We start from the raw sequence: 21,886 nt of genomic DNA, 5'->3' as shown, positions 1-21,886 counted from the left end.
AGACAGACATTAGATCCATTCTTGAGGTCATGGACCAAAAACAAAGGAGGATTCAAATCCAGAAAGAAACTAGAAAGATGATTGCCTCTCCCCCTCCAATTCCAAAGAGGAAATTAGCATTCCAAGAGAGTTTGGATGCAGGCCCTTCACTGCCGAAAATATTTAAACATAAGGAAAAGCCAAAGACTGTTCAGCTTTCTCCACCACATTCACCTTATCTTTCCTCTTCACCACCACCTCGTACACTACCACCACCAGACTATATGGGTGATAGTATTTCTAATATGGATCCATGGGACATGTATGACTCTGACCCAATCCCACCCAATGATCCTGATTTGTATCCTACAAGACCATCTCCACCTGAGGATACCACAGCCTACAATCAGGTCATTTCTACAGCAGACGCGTAACATAGTGTTCAGATGCACTCTGATCCATTAGAAGAGGATTTTCTATTTAAAACTCTTTCCTCAACTCACAAATGACACCAATGTTTGCCAATGATACCTGGTATGCTGAAACATGCCGATGACATTTTTAAAGAACCAGTGAAGGCTAGGGTGTTAATACCCAGAATAAAAAAAAAATATATACAGCGGCACCAACTGATCCAATTTTTATTTCACAGCAGTTACCGCCAAATTCCATTGTAGTTAGTGCAGCCAGAAAAGGGGCAAAGAGCCTGTCCACAGGGGATGCTCCTTCCCCTGATAAAGAAACTGCAAATTTGATGCAGCAGACAAACGGATAGCAACTCAGGCTGCAAATCAGTGGCGCATTGCTAACTCCCAAGCTCTGTTAGCTAGGTATGACAGGGCACATTGGGATGAGATGCAGGAGTTCCTGCAAAACCTCCCAAAGGAACATCAGAAAAGAGCACAGCAGGTAGTTGAAGAGGGATAAGCCATTGCCAATAATAAGATCCGATCAGCATTATACACAGCTGATATGGCAGCTAGGGGAATAAACACTAGCATCACAATTAGAAGACATGCTTGGTTGAGGTCCTCAGGATTTAAACCTGAAATACAACAGGCGGTCCCTGACATGCCTTTTAATAAGCAGCAGTTCTTTGGACCAGAGGTGGACACAACCATTGATAAACTAACAAAGGGCTCTGAGACAGCAAAGGCCATTGGAGACTTTTATACAACATCTTTTCGGGGGTCATTTCGCAAACCTCAATTTAGAGGAGGTTTTAAGCCATAAACTTCAGAGGCCTCTACGTTTGAGAAAAAACAGGGACAACAATACTATCCCAGGGGATCTTATAGAGGGCACAATTTCAGATCCAGAGGTAAATCCCCTGCTGCAAGAGGTGCCTCCACCTCATCAAAGCAGTGACTTTCCCTGCACCCCCAAAACAACATACATCTCCTGTGGGAGGAAGACTACAATAGTTCCATCCCCACTGGCAATAAATGACAACAGATCAATGGATACTATCAATTATCCTAAATGGTTATCGCCTAGAACTTATCTCCACTCCACTAAACATTCCACCCAGTTCACACAGGCTTTCTCTCGAACACATTGCTCTGTTAAAACAAGAGGTAGAATCTCTTCTACTCAAAGGTGCAATAGAAATGGTTCCCAACAGTCAGCAAGGGACAGGAGTATATTCTCTGTACTTCCTCATACCAAAAAAGGATGCCACACTCGGACCAATTCTCGATCTTAGACCTTTAAATCAATATATCTGTTAGAGCATTTCCACATGGTCACTTCACAGGTTGTCATTCCCTTGTTACAAAAACAAGAGTACATGACAGCGTTAGACCTAAAGGACACTTACGTCCACATTCCTATACATCCAGCACACCGCAAGTATTTAAGATTCATGATAGCAGGCAAGCACTATCAATTCAAGGTACAACCTTTTTGAGTAACCATAGCACCAAGGGTATTCACAAAATATCTAGCAGTAGTTGTGGCATACCTCAGAAGACAGTACATACATGTCTTCCCTTATCTGGATGACTGGTTAATAAAGCCAGAATCATTCGAAACTGTCAACGACACACACACACACACACACACAATAGATAAGCCTACACAAATTAGGGTTCACAATCAATTACCAGAAATCTCACTTTCATCCAGCACAAATTCAACCTTATCTAGGAGCAATTCTGAACACTCAGTCAACTTTGGCCTAACCAAGTCCACACCGAATTCAGGCGTTTCACACTCTCATATCCCAATTGTAGGTCAGTCGAACTTACACAGTAAGGTTTGTTAAGAAGCTTTTGGGAATGATGGCATCATGCATAGCAATAGTGCCCAATGCACGTCTAAACATGAGACCACTGCAACAGTGTCTCTTGCAACAATGAACTCAGGCACAGGGTCAATTACAGGATCTAGTGTTGTTGGACCGCCAAGCTTACAAATCTCTGCAATGGTGGAATCACACCAACTTATCAAAAGGGCGGCCATTTCAGGACCCTGTGCCACAGACTATAGTCACCACAGATGCATCAATGACAGATTGGGGAGCACATCTCAACAATCTTACAATACAGGGAGAATGGGACTCAATCCAGCAAACTCACCACATGAACCACTTGGAATTGCTGGCAGTGTTCTTAACCATCAAAGCATTCCAACCACAGATTATGCACAAAACAGTCTTAATGAGGACAGACAACATGACAACAATGTATTATCTGCATAAATAGGGAGGGACACATTCATCCCAATTGTCACTTCTAGCACAAATAATTTGGGAATGGGCAATTCACAATCACATTTACCTGCTAGCGGAATATATCCCAGGGATACACAACCAGCTAGCAGACCTCTAAAGCAGGACGCAGCAACAAATACACAAATGGGAGATTCACCCACAAGTAATTCAATATTACTTTCAGATGTGGGGAACACAAAACATAGACCTTTTTGCAACAAGCGGAAACGCGAAATGCCAAAACTTTGCGTCCAGATACCCACACCCTCAATTGAAGGGGAATGCTGTATGGATCAGTTGGTTAGGGATATTTGCTTATGCTTTCCCCCCTCTCCCATTAATTCCGTTTCTGGTCAACAAGATCCGTCACACTTCCCTCACTATGATACTCATAGCTCCCACGTGGGCACGTCAACATTGGTACACAACACTATTGGATCTGTCAGTAGTACCACATCACAAGCTCCCAAACTGACCAGACCTGTTGACTCAAAACAACAGTCAGATCAGGCATCCCAATCCCAGTATGCTCAACCTAGCAATTTGGATCCTGAGGTCATAGAATTTGGATATCTACAGCTTCCACCAGAATGTATGAACAGTCTAAAACAAGCATGTAGACCTTCAACCAGGCAGTGCTACACGAATAAATGGCAATTTAAAAACATTGATCCACTAAAAGCATCAGTACAGGATATTGTATGTTATTTGATTCATTTACAAAATGCAAATCTTGCATAGTCATCTGCTAAAATTCATTTAAAAGCAATATCAGCCTACCTCCAAAACAGACAACATACCTTTCTGTTTAGAACTCCATTCATAAAAGCTTTTATGGAAGGTCTTAAAAGAGTTATTCCACCAGCTCCTGCATGGAATCTTGACATTGTGCTCACAAGACTTATGGGCCCACCTTTTGAACCCATGCATTCTTGAACTCTTCTCTCATGGAAGGTTTCTTTACTAGTAGCAATTACTTCCTTAAGAATAGTAAGTGAAATTCAAGCATTCGCTTTCGAAGAACCTTTCTTTCAAGTACACAAATACAAAATAATACTTAGGACAAATCCAAAGTTTTTACCCAAAGTGGTTTCACCATTTCACATTAATCAGTCAGTGGAATTGCCAGTCTTCTTTCCACAGCCAGATTCAGTTGCTGAAAGAGCTCTTCACACTTTTGATCATAAAGGAGCTCTCATGTGTTGTATAGACAGAACAAAAGACTTTAGGAAATCTCAATAACGTTTTGTGGCTGTCCAACCGCCTCATAAGGGTAATTCCATTTCCAAACAGGGATTGGCAAGATGGATAGTGAAGTGTATTCAAACTTGCTATCTTAAAGCTAAAAAGCAACTCTATATAACTCCTAAAGCACATTCAACTAGAAAGAAAGGCGCTTCGATGGCATTTTTGGGAAATATACCAATGGCAGACATACGCAAAGCAGCCACATGGGGTCCTTACCACACACTTTTACTAAACACTACTGTGTGGATGTGTTCTCTCGACAACAAGCAAATGTCGGTCAAGCAATGCTTAAAACACTATTTCAAACTTCTTCAATTCCTACAGGCTAACTACCGCTTACTTGGGAGGGGGACTGCTTTTCATTCTATGCACATCATGTGTATCTGCAGCTACACATGCCATTGAACGCAAAATGTCACTTACCCAGTGTACATCTGTTTGTGGCATGTAGTGCTGCAAATTCATGTGTCCTCCCTGGAAACCTGTAGCCATTGTAGTAGTTTATTATGTAAATATGTGTTCGATGGCATATGTTGCTGCAGATACACATGTTTAGCACAGTCCGCTGCCTGGTGTTGGGCTCGGAGTATTACAAGTTGTTTTTCTTCGAAGAAGTCTTTTTTGGTCACGGGACCGAAGGACTCCTCCCTCTTCGGCTCCATTGCGCATGGGCGTCGACTCCATCTTAGATTGTTTTTTTCCGCTGTCGGGTTCGGACGTATTCCTTTTCGCTCCGTGTTTCGGTTCGGAAAGTTAGTCAGAATCTCGGAAGAAAGCGTCGGTATTGTTCCGTTCGGTATCGGGATAGTTAGGTACATCGACACCGATCATCGGAAGACTTTGGGGTAGCTTCGATTCCCCCATCGGGGCCTGGTCGGCCCGACCGCGTGCGACATCGAAGCCGATGGAACGGACCCCGTTTCGTTTCTGCCCAAAATGTCACAGTAAGTATCCTTATACAGATCAGCACTTGGTCTGTAACTTGTGCTTGTCCCCCGAGCACAAGGAGGATACCTGTGAGGCCTGTCGAGCCTTCCGGTCCAGAAAAACACTCCGGGACCGAAGAGCCAGGCGTCTACAAATGGCGTCCACGCCAACAAAACAACGTTTCGACGACGAAGAGGAAACTTTCTCGGTTCCGGAATCAGAATCCGGAGACTCCGACGTCGAACAACAGCAACAAACAGTGAGTAAGACGTCGAAAATTAAAACCATCGAGAAGACAAAAGCCCAGGGGACGCCACTGCCAACAGGCCATGGCTCGACCCATAAGACCGGCGACCCGTCGAAGGCGCCGAAAAAGGGCACGCCCATAGCGAAGACACCCGACTCCGGTCGAGGGACCGCCATGGAGCAACCTCGGAGCCGAGATAGCGGCTCCGAGAGGCAAAAACAAGATGCCGGCACCGAAAAACCTCGGCACCGAGACACACTGCCGAAATCCACAAAAATTCTGTCGGTGCCGAAGCCGAAAAAAGATTCTCTCTCGGCGCCGAAAAGTTCCACACCTTCATCCTACACAGAGGAACAAGGAATAAGTGGCCAAATGCACAGATTTGGACAAGAGCTCCAAAGTGTAGAATCAGACTACACACAAAAGAGACTGTACATCCAGCAAGACACAGGGAAGATATCAACCCTTCCCCCAATAATAAGGAAAAGAAGGATCAGACTTCTTAAGGATGACGCACAACCACAAGCCAAAGTGGTTAAAAAAGTCACGCCTCCGCCCTCTCCACCACAACAGGCATCGCCGGCACAAACACCGCCACAAATGCACTCACCAGCGCAAACTACCATAAGTCAAGATAATCAGGATCAAGACGCTTGGGACCTATATGACACCCCAGTGCCGGACAATGATCCCGATTCATACCCCACAAAGCCGTCACCGCCAGAGGACAGTACCTCATACTCGCAACTGGTGGCTAGGGCTGCAGAATTCCACAATGTCCAACTGCATTCCGATCCTATAGAGGATGATTTTTTATTTAACACCCTCTCGGCTACACATAGCCAATATCAATGTCTCCCAATGCTACCAGGGATGTTACGGCACGCAAAACAAATTTATGAAGAGCCCGTAAAATCAAGAGCCATCACCCCAAGGGTGGATAAGAAATACAAACCACCACCCACAGACCCAGTGTTTATTACTTCGCAGTTACCACCTGACTCCGTAGTAGTAGGGGCAGCTCGCAAGAGAGCAAATTCCCATACATCTGGCGACGCCCCACCTCCGGACAAAGAAAGCAGAAAATTTGATGCGGCAGGAAAAAGAGTGGCATCACAGGCAGCCAACCAGTGGCGCATCGCAAATTCTCAAGCGCTGCTGGCCAGATATGACCGCGCACACTGGGATGAGATGCAACTTCTCGTAGACCATCTTCCCCAGGAATACCAAAAAAGGGCGCAGCAAATAGTTGAAGAGGGACAAACAATCTCAAACAATCAAATCCGCTCTTCACTGGACGCAGCCGATACTGCAGCGAGAACAGTCAACACTGCTGTCACCATAAGGAGACATGCTTGGCTCCGCACTTCAGGCTTCAAACCTGAAATCCAGCAGGCTGTCCTTAATATGCCCTTCAACGAGAAACAACTTTTTGGCCCTGAAGTGGACACAGCCATTGAAAAACTTAAAAAGGACACAGACACGGCCAAAGCCATGGGCGCACTCTACTCCCCGCAGAGCAGAGGCTCTTTTAGAAAAACTCCATTTAGAGGGGGGGTTTCGTGGCCAACCCACAGACACCACCAGCCAACAAACAAGAACCACACCATATCAGGGTTCATTCCAAAGGGGAGGTTTCAGGGGATATAGAGGGGGTCAATTCCCAAGGAGTAGGGGAAGATTCCAGACTCCAAAAACACCTCCTCCTAAACAGTGACTTTCAAGTCACACAACCCCTTCACTCAACACCAGTGGGGGGAAGACTAAGCCAATTCTACCAATCTTGGCAGCAGATTACAACAGACAATTGGGTATTAGCAATAATCCAACATGGCTATTGCATAGAATTCCACAAATTCCCACCAAACATCCCTCCAAAAACACGCAAAATGTCACCACAACATTTAGAACTTTTAGGACTAGAAGTACAAGCACTACTGCAAAAGGATGCAATAGAGTTAGTACCAGTACAACAAAAAAACACAGGAGTTTACTCCCTGTACTTTCTAATTCCAAAAAAAGACAAAACATTAAGACCAATATTAGATCTCAGGACACTAAATACCTACATCATATCGGACCACTTTCACATGGTCACACTACAGGACATCATTCCACTGCTCAAACAGCAAGATTACATGACCACATTAGACCTAAAAGATGCGTACTTTCATATACCGATACACCCTTCTCACAGAAAGTACCTAAGGTTCGTATTCAAAGGAATACATTACCAATTCAAGGTGTTGCCATTCGGAATAACAACTGCACCAAGAGTATTCACAAAATGTCTAGCAGTAGTAGCAGCACATATCAGGAGACAACAGATACATGTGTTTCCTTACCTAGACGATTGGCTAATCAAGACCAACACAGTAAAAAAGTGCACAAACGACACCACATATGTCATACAAACCCTTCACAAACTGGGTTTCTCCATCAACTATACAAAGTCACACCTCGAACCGTGTCAGACACAACAATTTCTAGGGGCAACCATCAACACATCAAAAGGAATTGCCACTCCAAGTCCACAAAGAGTGCAAGCATTCCACAAGGTAATAAGTGCTATGTTTCCAAACCAAAAGATACAAGCAAAATTTGTGCTAAAACTTCTAGGCATGATGTCATCATGCATAGCCATTGTCCCAAACGCAAGACTACACATGCGACCCTTACAACAGTGCCTAGCATCACAATGGTCACAGGCACAGGGTCAACTTCAAGATCTGGTGTTGGTAGACCGCCAAACATACCTCTCGCTTCTATGGTGGAACAGCAACAATTTAAACAAAGGGCGGACATTTCAGGACCCAGTGCCTCAATACGTTATAACAACAGATGCTTCCATGACAGGGTGGGGAGCACACCTCAATCACCACAGCATTCAAGGACAATGGGATGTACACCAAACAAAATTTCATATAAATTACCTAGAACTGTTAGCAGTATTTCTAGCGTTAAAAGCCTTTCAACCCATAATAACACACAAATACATTCTTGTCAAAACAGACAACATGACAACAATGTATTATTTAAACAAACAAGGAGGAACACACTCAACACAATTGTGTCTCCTAACACAAAAAATATGGCAGTGGGCGATTCACAACCACATTCGCCTAATAGCACAATTTATTCCAGGGATCCAAAACCAACTAGCAGACAACCTTTCGCGAGACCACCAACAAGTCCACGAATGGGAAATTCACCCCCAAGTTCTGAACAAATACTTTCAAATTTGGGGAACACCCCAGATAGATTTGTTCGCAACAAAAGAAAACGCAAAATGCCAAAACTTCGCATCCAGGTACCCACACCGCGAATCACAAGGCAATGCTCTATGGATGAGTTGGTCAGGGATATTTGCATACGCTTTTCCCCCTCTCCCTCTCCTTCCATATCTAGTAAACAAATTGAGTCAAAACCAACTCAAACTCATACTGATAGCACCCACATGGGCAAGACAACCTTGGTATACAACTCTACTAGACCTTTCACTAGTACCGCATGTCAAACTACCCAACAGACCAGATCTGTTAACACAACACAAACAACAGATCAGGCATCCAAACCCAGCATCATTGAATCTAGCAATTTGGCTCCTGAAATCCTAGAATTCGGACACTTAGACCTCACACAAGAATGTATGGAGGTCATAAAACAAGCTAGAAAAGCTTCCACTAGACACTGCTATGCATCTAAGTGGAAAAGATTTGTTTGCTACTGCCATACCAATCAAATCCAACCATTGCATGCCTCTACGAAGGACATAGTGGGATACTTACTACATTTGCAAAAAGCGAATCTCGCTTTTTCATCTTTAAAAATACACCTCGCAGCAATATCTGCTTACCTACAAACTACTCATTCATCGTCTCTATTTAGAATACCAGTTATTAAAGCATTCATGGAAGGGCTAAAAAGAATTATACCACCAAGAACACCACCAGTTCCTTCATGGAACCTTAACATCGTCTTAACAAGACTCATGGGTCCACCTTTCGAACCCATGCATTCCTGTGAAATGCAATATCTAACGTGGAAAGTCGCATTTCTCATTGCAATCACATCCCTCAGAAGAGTAAGTGAAATACAGGCATTTACCATACAAGAACCATTTATTCAAATACTAAAAAATAAAATAGTTCTAAGAACAAATCCAAAATTTCTACCAAAAGTAATCTCACCATTCCATTTAAATCAAACAGTAGAATTGCCAGTGTTCTTCCCACAACCAGATTCCGTGGCTGAAAGGGCACTACATACATTAGACATCAAAAGAGCACTAATGTACTACATTGACAGAACAAAGCTAATCAGGAAAACAAAACAACTGTTCATAGCTTTTCAAAAACCACACATAGGAAATCCAATCTCTAAACAAGGCATTGCTAGATGGATAGTCAGATGTATTCAAACATGCTATCTTAAAGCCAAGAGAGAATTGCCTATTACACCAAAGGCACACTCAACCAGAAAGAAAGGTGCTACAATGGCCTTTCTAGGAAACATTCCTATGAGCGAAATATGTAAGGCTGCAACCTGGTCTACGCCTCATACATTTACTAAACACTACTGTGTAGACGTACTAAATGCACAACAAGCTACAGTGGGCCAAGCTGTACTAAGAACATTATTCCAAACTACTTCAACTCCTACAGGCTACACCACCGCTTTTAGGGGAGGTAACTGCTTTATAGTCTATGCTAAACATGTGTATCTGCAGCAACATATGCCATCGAACTGAAAATGTCACTTACCCAGTGTACATCTGTTCGTGGCATTAGTCGCTGCAGATTAACATGTGCCCTCCCGCCTCCCCGGGAAGCCTGTAGCCGTTTAGAAGTAGATCTTAAATCTTAAACATTTGTACATTTGTAAATAATTATTATAAACTTTTTATGTACATACGTATTCACTCCATTGCATGGGCACTATTTATAGCAAACAACTCCATCCTCACCCTCTGCGGGGAAAACAATCTAAGATGGAGTCGACGCCCATGCGCAATGGAGCCGAAGAGGGAGGAGTCCTTCGGTCCCGTGACCAAAAAAGACTTCTTCGAAGAAAAACAACTTGTAATACTCCGAGCCCAACACCAGGCAGCGGACTGTGCTAAACATGTGAATCTGCAGCGACTAATGCCACGAACAGATGTACACTGGGTAAGTGACATTTTCAATATACGTTGCATGAACATCTTTTTGACTTTCTATATATATCTGTACCTATACAATTCTTCAATCCTTACTTCACCCCCTGCGGGAAAACAATCTAACAAAGGAGTTGATGCCCATGCGCACTATCACCAAGAGGAGGAGTCAATCGATCCCGTGACTTGAAAAAAGCTTCTTCAAAGAAAAACAACTTGCAACACTCGGAGCCCAACACTAGATGGCCATATATGCACAGCATGTGAATCTGCAGCACTACATGCCACGAACAGATGTACACTGGGTAAGTGACATTTTCTCTCTCTCTCTCTCTCTCTCTCTAAATATATATATATATATATATATATATTTGTGTATATTATCCTGCACTCGACATGTTCATAAGTCATTGCATCGTTTTTATATAAGTTGCTTGATTAGATGCTTATGAATCTGTTTTTATTTTATCTATCACAATAGATAAATATTATCTTAACTATTTACCTACAAGCATTTCACTATTGAAATATTGAGGAAAGATAAAATACTGTTATAAAAGTACACAAATAAACTAACTTCAAGTACTGTAACTCTTTGAAGGCATGTGTTTATATAATGCATCTTTAAATCTCAGTATACTATATCCCTTACACATTTATTCCCTGATTATGTAATCATGTAGCTATATATTTACTACTCTATACCTACTGTACAAGAGAGAAAAAAAACATTTTACTCTCTTGAAAACTTTACTCCGTCTGACCATCACCCTATACCTCTATCAATCTATCCTCCATCTCCACTTTCTGACACATCCCAAACCCATTCTACTACTATGATCTCCAAAATAACCCTCCCAGACTCCTCCCTCCTCTACCCCTTCTGGCTCACCCCAAACCTCAGTTTACAACTATGAACTCCCAAACAACCCTACTTAATTCTCCTTCATTTATTTCTCCTTTGACTCCTCCCGAACCCCATTTAACGTCTATGATCTCCCTAATACTTTTCTACAGACTCTTACATCCACCACCTCTAATTTACTCATCCTAAACATCATCTTACTCCTATAATCTCCCAATTAACACTTCTGGATTCTTCCCTCCTCTATCCCTCCATTATTCTATTCAAGTCAACTGACACACTAACATGTCCTCTGCTCAAATTAATTTATATCCCCCCATACTAATACTAATACTGTACTCATATTTCCCTATACTAATCCACCACTAATCCTTTTGGGTTCCGGAGTAGCGTGCTGCTCTCCCAAAAGTGATTTGACGTCTCGTCTGGGGTAGTAAGTGCTATATAAACACAAATTTACAGTTAAAATTACCACTACATATTAATATGCAATATATCCCATGTTTGCTGATGAGATCTTGTTACACGCTGTGAGCACTGAAATTAACATGATAAAAGAAATGACTCATACAGTCATGAACTGTGCATATTACTTGTTACTGTTTTGCGTGTACTGATCAAACTGATTAAAACAAAATTACACTTTTTCTCACTACTGTATAATCCGGATCCTTCCACTCAGCTAGCTGGACAGCCCATGCCCATAGGAAAGACTCAAAAGCAAGAGTACATGGGGATACTGACACTCGGCCAAAGGATGAACAAGGAAATATTGTGTCCCAAAAATGTGGTTTGCATTGAAAGGAAAGGTCATGGCTTAATATTCTGTAGTCACAGCACCTCAGGTTTGCTCAGTACTGGACAGAGAATTAAATATAACTCTGAGACAACTGGAGTTCTTCACAGTTATGGCCTGCAGTATCTTAGAGAAATTGAATACTCACTGAAATATTGACTGATATTCCTCCTCCAGAAGAAGCAAAAAAGTATCCCCTTGATCTGGTAAGATAAATACCCTGACCTTGACTACCTTCAAATCTGTAAAGACCTAGTGAACACTACATGAATAACAATTATGGTTCAGAGTCCAGGTCCAGATAGGCCTGGCAAAGGTTATCTTATTTGCTTTTGGACATTCAGGACAGGGACACACAGTTGGCCTTCAGATGCAAAACGGTTGTCTGTCAGTTCCTCTTCACAGGACTCTACAGAGTGTAAGCTTTTAACTTTTGTAATCTCATTTTAACTGATACTGAAATTTGAGACAGTGGATCAACAACCCATTAATAAAATATGTATAAAAGCAGTATCCAAACCACCCCACTTTGTTCTTGCCCCAAGTTCTTCTTCACCAAGGAAAAGAGTACTTCACAAAGTACTCTAAGAGGTGCCGTGTGACCAAGGCTAGAGTCTGCTTGAAAGCCAGTCTTCCACAGGCGAAGGTCATCACCTGAAGACTGCACTTTGTGTTGAAAGAGCTGAGGGTCTGTCCAGTGCCTCGCTGCCTATCTTACCTGCTGAGAGAGGGAAGTAATGTGCTTGGCCCTTCAGATGGGAACTGTCCAGAAATAGAAACCCAACGTATTCCCAACGAGGACCACCCAGAGAAAGCAAGACTATAAGATAGAGCGAATTCAGGAGCATCTGCAATGTAAATGGGTCTCCTTGTCTCTTTACATAGATCCTGCTGAGAAATGCATGAAAGACTTCACCAAATCAAGTGTTGCCTTGTCTGCTGGCAGCTCCTGTGGGCTGTGAACTGGTGCTGCCTGAGCCAGAAGGAAAGAAGACACATCACTTCTAAATGGAGCCCAGTTGGTGTGGGAGGCTGCAACTACACGTCTCTGCCAAGTGAAGTCCAGTCTAATTGGGAACAAGAAACCAAAGAAGTTGTGCCATGAAGTCCAGGCCCACCTCGCTGTGATTATCCATCATTGTTGCTGCGGAGGAGATGCTGTTATGAGGATGGAAGATTAGAGCTATGCCTGTCACATCACCCGCGAGGATGGAACGCACAGTTGACACCCATCACATCACCGTTCTATGAGTCACTTACACAGGCACTACCTGTGACCAAAGCAAAGAAATGAGACAAAATCGAGCACAAAGACTTAGGAGTTTCTGTCCAAATTAAACCTGGCGTAAGAACTACTGGACTAAGTTGCAAATCTAAATCTGTAAGGGTTATATTCTATTCTGTTTGATTGTTACTTATTAAGCACATGGCTACTCACCAAGTGCCTCTCACCGCGAAGATGGACAGAAGCCAGTAAAGCTCTTAACATGACAGTGACATAGCCTGCTCTTGTGGCTAATTCAAACCTCAGCCACAGAATACTGGGGGTTGTAGGATCTCCCGTGTGTGGCAAGAATATTGGAATGGGGAGGTAGTGCAGCACTTACTGAGACCTGGGATAAAACCCTAGATTTGCTACTAATTCTGGTTGAAATCCACCGCCTTCCTCTGAGGAGCAAGCCAAGATTCTCAGTATGCCCTTTGAGAGAAAAACTCTTTCGGCAACATGTCATTAATAAACCACCACCCATAAATAACTGACATAGACACCACTGTCTTCCTTGGGACTGCAGTAAAGAAGACCTTCGTTTCATGGTGCCAGGTCTCAAGGATATAGAACTGCTTCAAGCCTGTAATGCAGCCAGGGCAGGCAATATTACCTCTACAATCTATGATCAGGGTTACAGCTCAAACAGAGGCCAACAGTTTCAACTCTATCAACACCGTACAGTCAGAAAGAGTCCCAGTCGCACTTTTTGAATACCACCATCATGCCTGACTCCGTAATGCTGCTTTTCCTTGTAATGAGTGATATAATATGTGAGATCATTCAGGCCATGGGGCTGGCTAATTTCACAATTTGCATCTGAAAGGAGGAAGATCATGACCAGCCACAGGAAGCTACAGATTGTGGAATTGGGGCGCTTGCTGGAATTTCTCCGAAAAATATCTCGTCACTGCAGCAAAGGATTATCCCTTGCATTTACAAGAACTAGAAGAGCAAGTCTTTTGCAACCAGACAGATTTTTCTATTTTATCTCCATATGCTAGTGTATAATATGTCCAAAATAAATAAATCTTGTGCATCTGTATATTACCCAGGGGCAATCGCCACTGGGTAGTTATAGTTAGGATTGCCTTTCCATAGACCTGGTGTTTTTTTGGTTTGCTAATAACTTTGACGTCGTTGGACAAATCTTCAGAAAACTTTCCAAGAAAGACGAAATTTACTTCAGCAACTTCCTGGAAAGTTTCAGAGTGATCCATCAAGCATGGGTAGAGAAGAAGGGGGGGGGTCCCATAAGCGAATTTCTCCTTGCATTTTCCATAGAATTCTTTAGGAGGGGATACAGCTGAAACTGCTAAATGGAATTAGACCAGATTTGGCAGCAAGCTAGATCTTGGTCCACAGATTTTGTGATTTGGTGTAAATCTGTTCAGCAATTTCTGAGAAATTAAGGTTTAACATTTAATAATTGTATAAGTGGACAGTTAGGGCCATGAGAGTATCGCAGGAGCGTCAATTTAAAAAAGAGCATTTAGATTGGTCCAGGGCCATCTCTCTCTCTCACTGATGTCATCAGTGATGTCATATAACGGCATGAGTGATGTAAAATGGGTGGTCTTAAGCAGTGGCGGGGTGCAAGTTATAGTTCGCTCTGCTAAATGTAACTGGTGATTTTTCTGTGTTTTTTTTTTTATTTTTTTTTTTATTTCAAAATGTTAATGGTGTGACTAACATTTTCTCCTAACTATACCATTACTTTAACCTTTGTTTTTTAAGTGAATATGTAAATATATATATTTTATACTTTATATATTACATTGTTCTTATATATACTATATATGTGTGTGTGTGTATATATGTATATATATATATTTATATGGGAAATAGCCTTTACCACACATCCTTTGTCATGCATACCTTTAAAAACACACTCACACTTATTCATTCTCTCGCTATCTCTCTTTTGGTCTTAGGATGGGTAGTGGTACAGGGTGATAAAGAGCGTTTTAGGGGCTAGGGGCGAGTAGTTGTACAGGGTAGTAAGAGTAATTTTAGGGTTTAGGGGTGGGTAGTGGCAAAGGGTGATAAGGGTACCCTTATGGTTTAACGGTAGGAAGTGGTAAAGGGTGTGGTAAGGATAATTTTAGGTTTTTAGGGGTGGGTAGAGAATAGGGTAATTTTAGGGTTTAGGGGTGGTGTAGTGGTAAAGGGTGGTAAGTGTAATTTTAGGGTCATGGGGTGGGTAATGGGAAGAGTAATTTTAGAGTTAAGAGGTGGGTAGTGAGCGTGTTTGTGTGTGTGTGTGTACATATATATATATATATATATATATATATATAGTTACAGTAGTTATACTTATCTTCTGAGTAGCTGAAGTCATGCCAGATAATAAACCAGCACTGAGACAAGAGGATGTGACATTTGAGCTGCTGTTTACTGCAGGCTCCATCCCTAGTCCCTAGCCACCTACAACATATCCTATTTTATATACGCTGCTTAATGTTCCAATTCATGATGTGTTTATTAAGAAGAACATGGGTGTTTGAAAAAACAGTACACGGTCTCCCTTACGTGATGGGTCCAAAGCCAACTACGAAAGATGTATTTTTTATTATGTTTTTCTTATTAAAAAAAGCACATGTGCAACATTATGCACGTTGGGAAAAGCTATCACTATAAAAACAGAACAATATGCATTGATTCGATTATTATATTAAATGCAGAAGAGTAGCAGCGTATTGAATTGTCAAACAATAAATGAAAGTAACTGAGTTATACAACTTGGCTAAATAGTTTTACGTAGTGGGAAGCACATTCCAAGAAATCAAAGGAATGCTTGCTTACATTACATAGGCATCCAACAGAAAGACATCTAAATAGAAAACTAAATAGAACTGTTGACTACTGCAAAGTATCAGTAGATTTCTGAAATAAATGAACATAGTTATGCTTAGGTATTTTCTTTCGTGTTAGAGGAACACATTTCATTACCGGCATTAAGAAGTTTAAAAGCAGACAGAAGTGAAAACAATAAACTCTGTCTTTTCAGGCCTCTGGTCAAGCAGTAAATGAGCCAGGGATGTTTGGTTCCCTTCTATAAAGATAACACCATGCTTTCTTCACCGGCTATTTGACCTACAAGTCTTAGCAGTTGTAACAGTTATAAAAACAAAATAACAGCTTCTGGCATTCCAGCAGAAGGCATGCTATGGGAGCTCGTGACGCACACCCTGTGAAAAGTGTCCTCTTAACAAAACATTCATTTTCGTGCATAAAATGTGCCGCACAGGTCTAGGATGACTGACTGACATTCATCTATCCCACTGAAGATTTACCCCTAAATTCTTGTCCAAGATCAATGGACATGTCCTACATCACAATTTGAAGTCCCAGAACAGATAGTGTGGGTACCTGACCATCTCGAGTTGAAGCATTAGGAGATCTCGGCAAAGTGCCGAGTTATACCAGCACAAGCAGTGTGACTGTGATGACCAAAAAGTACAATGCTAAGTGGAAACTTTTCTGCTTATGGTTCAACATTAAAGGACTAAACCATGTTTCATTACAACCACACCAAATACTACCACGTGGTCCTTCACTTAGCGAAGGAAAGCCTATATGAATTTCTTCAGCTAGCGTTCAGTTATTAGCAATTTCAAAGATGTGATGATGATGCATATTTGTTTGCTCAAAGGATCCTTAACTGATTCTTGGATGGTCCCTGCCTGCCTCAGGTTCCATGGGAGCTGAACACAATTCTCAATCAGCTGATGCTGCAGCCCTTTGAGGCCATTAGCTGGGTGGATCTCAGATGTTTCTTGCAGAAGACACTTCTCCTTCTCTGGCTTTAGTCAGAACTTAAAACGTATCCTGTGCAATCAGAGCCATTATGGCCTTTGGGGAAGTAGACTGCTTATGCCTTTCAGCTCACTGGCTAAAGCTTAGGTTGTTTCATATGAGGATGCAGCACTAAATAAATGCTGCATTTTGGACCTATGGCTGTTTTAACATGGTTGATTGCTATTTTAAGAATACAGAAGATTCCCAGCCTGACAAGGGAGAATGACTCAAGCATGTGATTTTCTGAAAGTCCCACACTGGAGAACTGGAGTTACAGGTAAATAACCAGTTTCAAATCCTTTAGGCCTCCTTAAATGACGACTTAATGTTTATGACACAACTGATTCGTTCAGGAATCCTACTGAACTCCTGCAAACCATATAAGACACCAGCCCTTTGCTCTTTAAAGCAAAAATAATGCAAGAGTAGGGCATCTCATGAAAACCTATGGAGATTTAAACAGCTATCTTAGTCTTAATTATCGTGGTAGAGAAATAGGTGAGCTTTAGAGCTTTCTTTAAAAGATCTGCATTTAAGTTTCCTTAAGATGAGTAATACTGACAGTGACCACGCATTTATGCCTATGGTTTTGACAATATTGCAACTTAATCAAGTACGACAACCAGCTCACTTGGTCTTGGAAACTATAAACAATCTGAATATTTTTTATCATTCTTAAAGTTTTCTCAGAAAGAGTGGGATATTTTAATCATGGCTTTAAAATGACAGAAGCTACTCTTGTGAGCTGGGTAGTTTTGTGCCTATCAAAAGTCGATAGACTAAACAGAAGTTGAGTTTTTAGAAGTTATGTACCAGTTGCATAAATATCTACATCTATGTGTAGGGCAGCCACATGGATCACTTGTCCCTCCTTTGCAGTCATTGGCTGGATGCATCTTTGTCTCGAGATGCAGCCTTAGGCCTGAAAGCACTGCACAACCTGGCGTATGTGCTGTTCTTCTTCTCAGTATTTTAGAGGTTGTATAATCAAGTAGCCTTTCATTTGAGATAGGAGGAGAGCAGGGTTTGTGTATGCAATAACAACCTTTAGGGTGAATCAGAACCCGTAGTTTTGTTGCAGCCATTTGTTAACAGTGTAAAGCAATCAGCAAGAGATCATTTATAATCATAGTTACGTTCACTCAGAGTATAAAGACAAGAGGGTGGGTATTGATACCTCAATGTTTTCTCTTTACAGGTTCTATTCAGCCTGTGTGGTGCTTGGATTGCAGTTTCTGCATGATCACAAAATAGTCTACCGGTAAGAAAGAAGATTAACTTGTTGCACATTTTAAACATTAATGGAAAAGTGTGAGGAACACTACAGAGCCACGCATAATGTGGATCAGGAAAAAATGGACACTGTCCGTAGCAGCATTGAGTGAGACTATGCTTCTATGTTGGTCTTTTCACAAAAGAAATAAGATATGTTAAAAGTGCAAATATCGCACTACAAACAATGTGAACTCGAGGTAGTACCTGCCAACAAACAGTGTGCGCTCCAGGCAACACAAGCCAGGGAGCATAGTAAACCCCAGGAAGCACCAGCCAAGAAGCAGTGTTTGTTTCAGGCAGTACTACCATAGGAGCACTGTGAGCTGCAGACAGTGCCTTCTGATATACATAGTGAATTCCCTACATCACAGGCACATGTGGAGACTCAATAATAAATTGCTATCATCTGACGTGAGTGGGATACTTGATAATGCCAGATTACAAATAAAATTATGTTGTTTTTTCTTTCCAGGGACCTTAAACTGGACAACTTATTACTCGACACAGAAGGTTATGTGAAAATAGCTGATTTTGGGTTATGTAAAGAAGGTATGTTAGGGGCTGTTTAATTGCTTGACAAAGGGAGAAGTATATTTCCCAGCAAATTAGAACTGTAGGCACCATACTGGTGACTTAGACTGAGGCTTAGCTGAGTTGCGGCAAGTGTGTTTGTGGCTTTGGGGGTGTCTCTTAGAGAGTTCACAGTCTACTTTCAGATGGAGTTGAATGGGAAAGCTCACGTAGTGAAGTCTAGCTTGAAGAGTGTTGATTGTTTGGGTGGAGTGTTTCCCTTTCAGTGTGAGCTTGCTTGAGTATAATTGAAGTGGTGACCAGCAGGGAAGATCTCCCATTGAAGGCTAGCTTATCTACAGTTGGAAATGTCATGTGCTGGGGAGGTTTCATAGTGACAGCCTGGGTTTGGTTTGATTATTTCTTGGTTAGGGGGGTCTTAGTGATAGCTAACCTAGGTAAAGTAGAATTGTTACCTAATGCAGCAGTTATCTTAATGAATGCAAGCTACTCCCACATTTGGATCTTTCATAGATTTACATGCTTCAACTACCCTCATCAAAGGCTCAAATGCTCAGATTTTCTGCAGTGTGTCCAGTGTAAGGAAATCACCTGCTGCTGGTCTCCCAGTCACCGTCACTTTTTCCAATCTCTGTATTTTGCCTTCTTGAGCCATTTTCAATCTCCGCTTAATAAAGGGCTTACAGCAACACTTTTTCACCTTTTGTGTGGTAGTTAAGAGCAGCGGAGACCTCTTCAAAATGTCTGAGATACTTTCAAAGAAGTCTGTCTTCACAGCTTGCAGTTCCTCTGCCAAAAAGATAATGTACATAAATTCCCCTCACTACTCTTCATCTGTTCTCTTGCACCTGGTCATAAATAAAGTATAAGACATCTGCTTTACATTTTCAGTAAAAGATTCAAAGACCATAATAGACTTCTACCATTGCTCTTTTGAAAGAAAAGTCTGCTAGTACCTCAAGTTCTGCTCCTAAAAAAGTAGAAGCTTGATGTTGACCTAGAACTAAAGAAAAGACTTGAACTGCACAGTTATCTTCACACATAGAAGAAATTTCAAAAATAGGCACCCACAACACATCTTTGAGAAGCTCAGTCTCTTCAGGTTCTGTTGATATTTCAGTAATAAAAATTGAAATTGGCAGTTTATTGCCTCATCTGCTTGTTAAGCTGACTTCTGCTGAGTTGCTTTCACAGCCGACAGTTGCCACCTCACCAACTGTCTCCATCCACCAGTAATCACCTCTGAAGTTAGATGCCCCACAGTTGAACCGATCAACAGTTTTGTACTACTCTGTTTTCTGCCCATAAGTCAGATGTGCCTCTGTTGTTCTATTGTCTACTGCAGTTGCTGCAGTAACAGCCTTGTCATCTTATCCATCAGGACGGCATTCACATTGGTTGTGTTTAGGGTCCTCGAACGCTTCAGAGGCTTTCGATTACAGACTGAGCGCACCCTGAGCTCCATGCCAGAGTTTCTCGAGTTGCGAGTCAACTCCCACCAATTGTGGGTTCTAATGGAGTGGATCCATTGTTGGCAGTGACTATGGACCACCTATTGGTTTTGTATTTTTTCTTCCCTTGAGCCTATTAAGTGAGCAGAAGCATCACATAGAGGTCCTGACAAATGCCATTACACCTCTTTTGAGGGTCTAGTTGGCAGAAATATGTTGCCCTTTATCTAGTGACACATGGAGTCAAGGCCAGTTGACCACTGCAGTGTCCCGTCTCTCCTTTTTAATCCTGACCCAGTCCAGCATTAATAAAGTTGTATGCCTGCTCAGGAGTCAATTTTAATCTTTTTTTTAACTTAGTGCACACTCTGCGAGCCTCACCACCTGCTAGTTCACCATAGGGCTTCTACCAAATCTCTTAAAACATCCGAAGAGCACCTCCTTCTTAGAGAGGTATTTATGACTTCCACTGTGATCAGCTGTCACAATGCGAAGAGAATCCCAGTGATGAAGCATGCCACCCCTTGTGAATGAGGGCATTTGTCCTTAAAAAGGAGCTTTTCTGTCCAGCTGGGGGGGGGGGTTCTAACTCTTTCTGACTGTCCTCAGACCCAGGTGTTTCTGTGTGTGTTAGATATAGAAGATGGGAGTGTAGACCTGCAGGTCTATAGATCTCCCTTGGCCCATCTTTTGTGGTTATTTATACTTTCATCATCAGCCACAGAGTTTACCACAGCTGCTTTTCTACCTCTAGATCATCCTTTGTAGTCTGTTGCCTCGTTACTTGCCCAGGCATTGTTTTTTTTGTCCTGTCTTACCCGTCTCACCCATTACTTGGAGGCAGATTGCTAATTCCATTGGTTTCCTCACCTGTTATGTATGACACAGTTCAGTGGAAGAAGATGGAGAAACTCATCCAGCTTCTTCCAGGCCGGTTCAGTCTTACCCATCTCACAGATTACATCTACTGTACCGATGGAGACTGTTCTTATTCCCTCTATCAGAATACCTATGAAGCCTCCAGCCAGAGGGTTATGGGATTCTTCTACCGAGCAAGACGGTGAGGGTGATAAAAACAGGATGACAATGAACAACAGAAAGAACACATGGTAGTTATCCTCATGAGGACAACTCATGTTCAACAAAAATCAGTAAAGACCTTACACCCATCTTATTGTACATTTAGGGAATATTACCATGAACCCCCTCTTATGCCGCACCACAGAGATAACAGGAAATATCATAGGCCCCAAAATGCCTGTAGTAGAGGTTCAGCTAGAGGAACTGATTTCACCTGTACAGAATGGTTCAGGATAAATACCAGACATTTCCACCTGTAGTGCCTCTTTGGTGTCTGTGCCAGCACCTCATGTTTCAGCAGGGTCACCGCAACCTACTTTGCTGCAATCAGTTATTCTTCCAGTTTCACAAACCTAGCAAAACCTCCTCTGCCTTCTTCCTCAACCTCCATGCAAACATAGGAGGATACAGACTATGATGATGGTCCTGGTGAATGGGAATGTACAGGCGAAGGCACGCAGGACCAGCTCGATACCGAAGCGCAGCTGCTGATTGCTAAAGATGCAGAATGGGATACTTTTGTCATTCCAGACAATACTAGTCCAGAACCA

The 21,886-nt window shown here is 42.1% G+C and overlaps 1 protein-coding gene across 3 annotated transcripts in view; it reads left to right on the top strand.

The window, feature by feature from the left end:
* The window catches only part of PKN1 (protein kinase N1), a 461,693-nt gene that overhangs the window by 401,231 nt on the left and 38,576 nt on the right, over positions 1-21,886 (top strand). For all 3 annotated transcript variants that reach the window (XM_069231709.1, XM_069231708.1, XM_069231707.1), the window contains exons 17-18: positions 18,197-18,259; positions 18,746-18,822. In XM_069231709.1, the coding sequence (XP_069087810.1) occupies positions 18,197-18,259; positions 18,746-18,822 (140 nt within the window). The remainder of the gene's footprint in view (positions 1-18,196; positions 18,260-18,745; positions 18,823-21,886) is intronic.

This window comes from Pleurodeles waltl, chromosome 4_2 (genome assembly GCF_031143425.1).
Source record: "Pleurodeles waltl isolate 20211129_DDA chromosome 4_2, aPleWal1.hap1.20221129, whole genome shotgun sequence".
Classification (NCBI taxonomy): domain Eukaryota; kingdom Metazoa; phylum Chordata; class Amphibia; order Caudata; family Salamandridae; genus Pleurodeles; species Pleurodeles waltl.
Note: the sequence above shows the minus strand (reverse complement) of the source record. Positions and strands in the feature narration are given on the sequence as shown.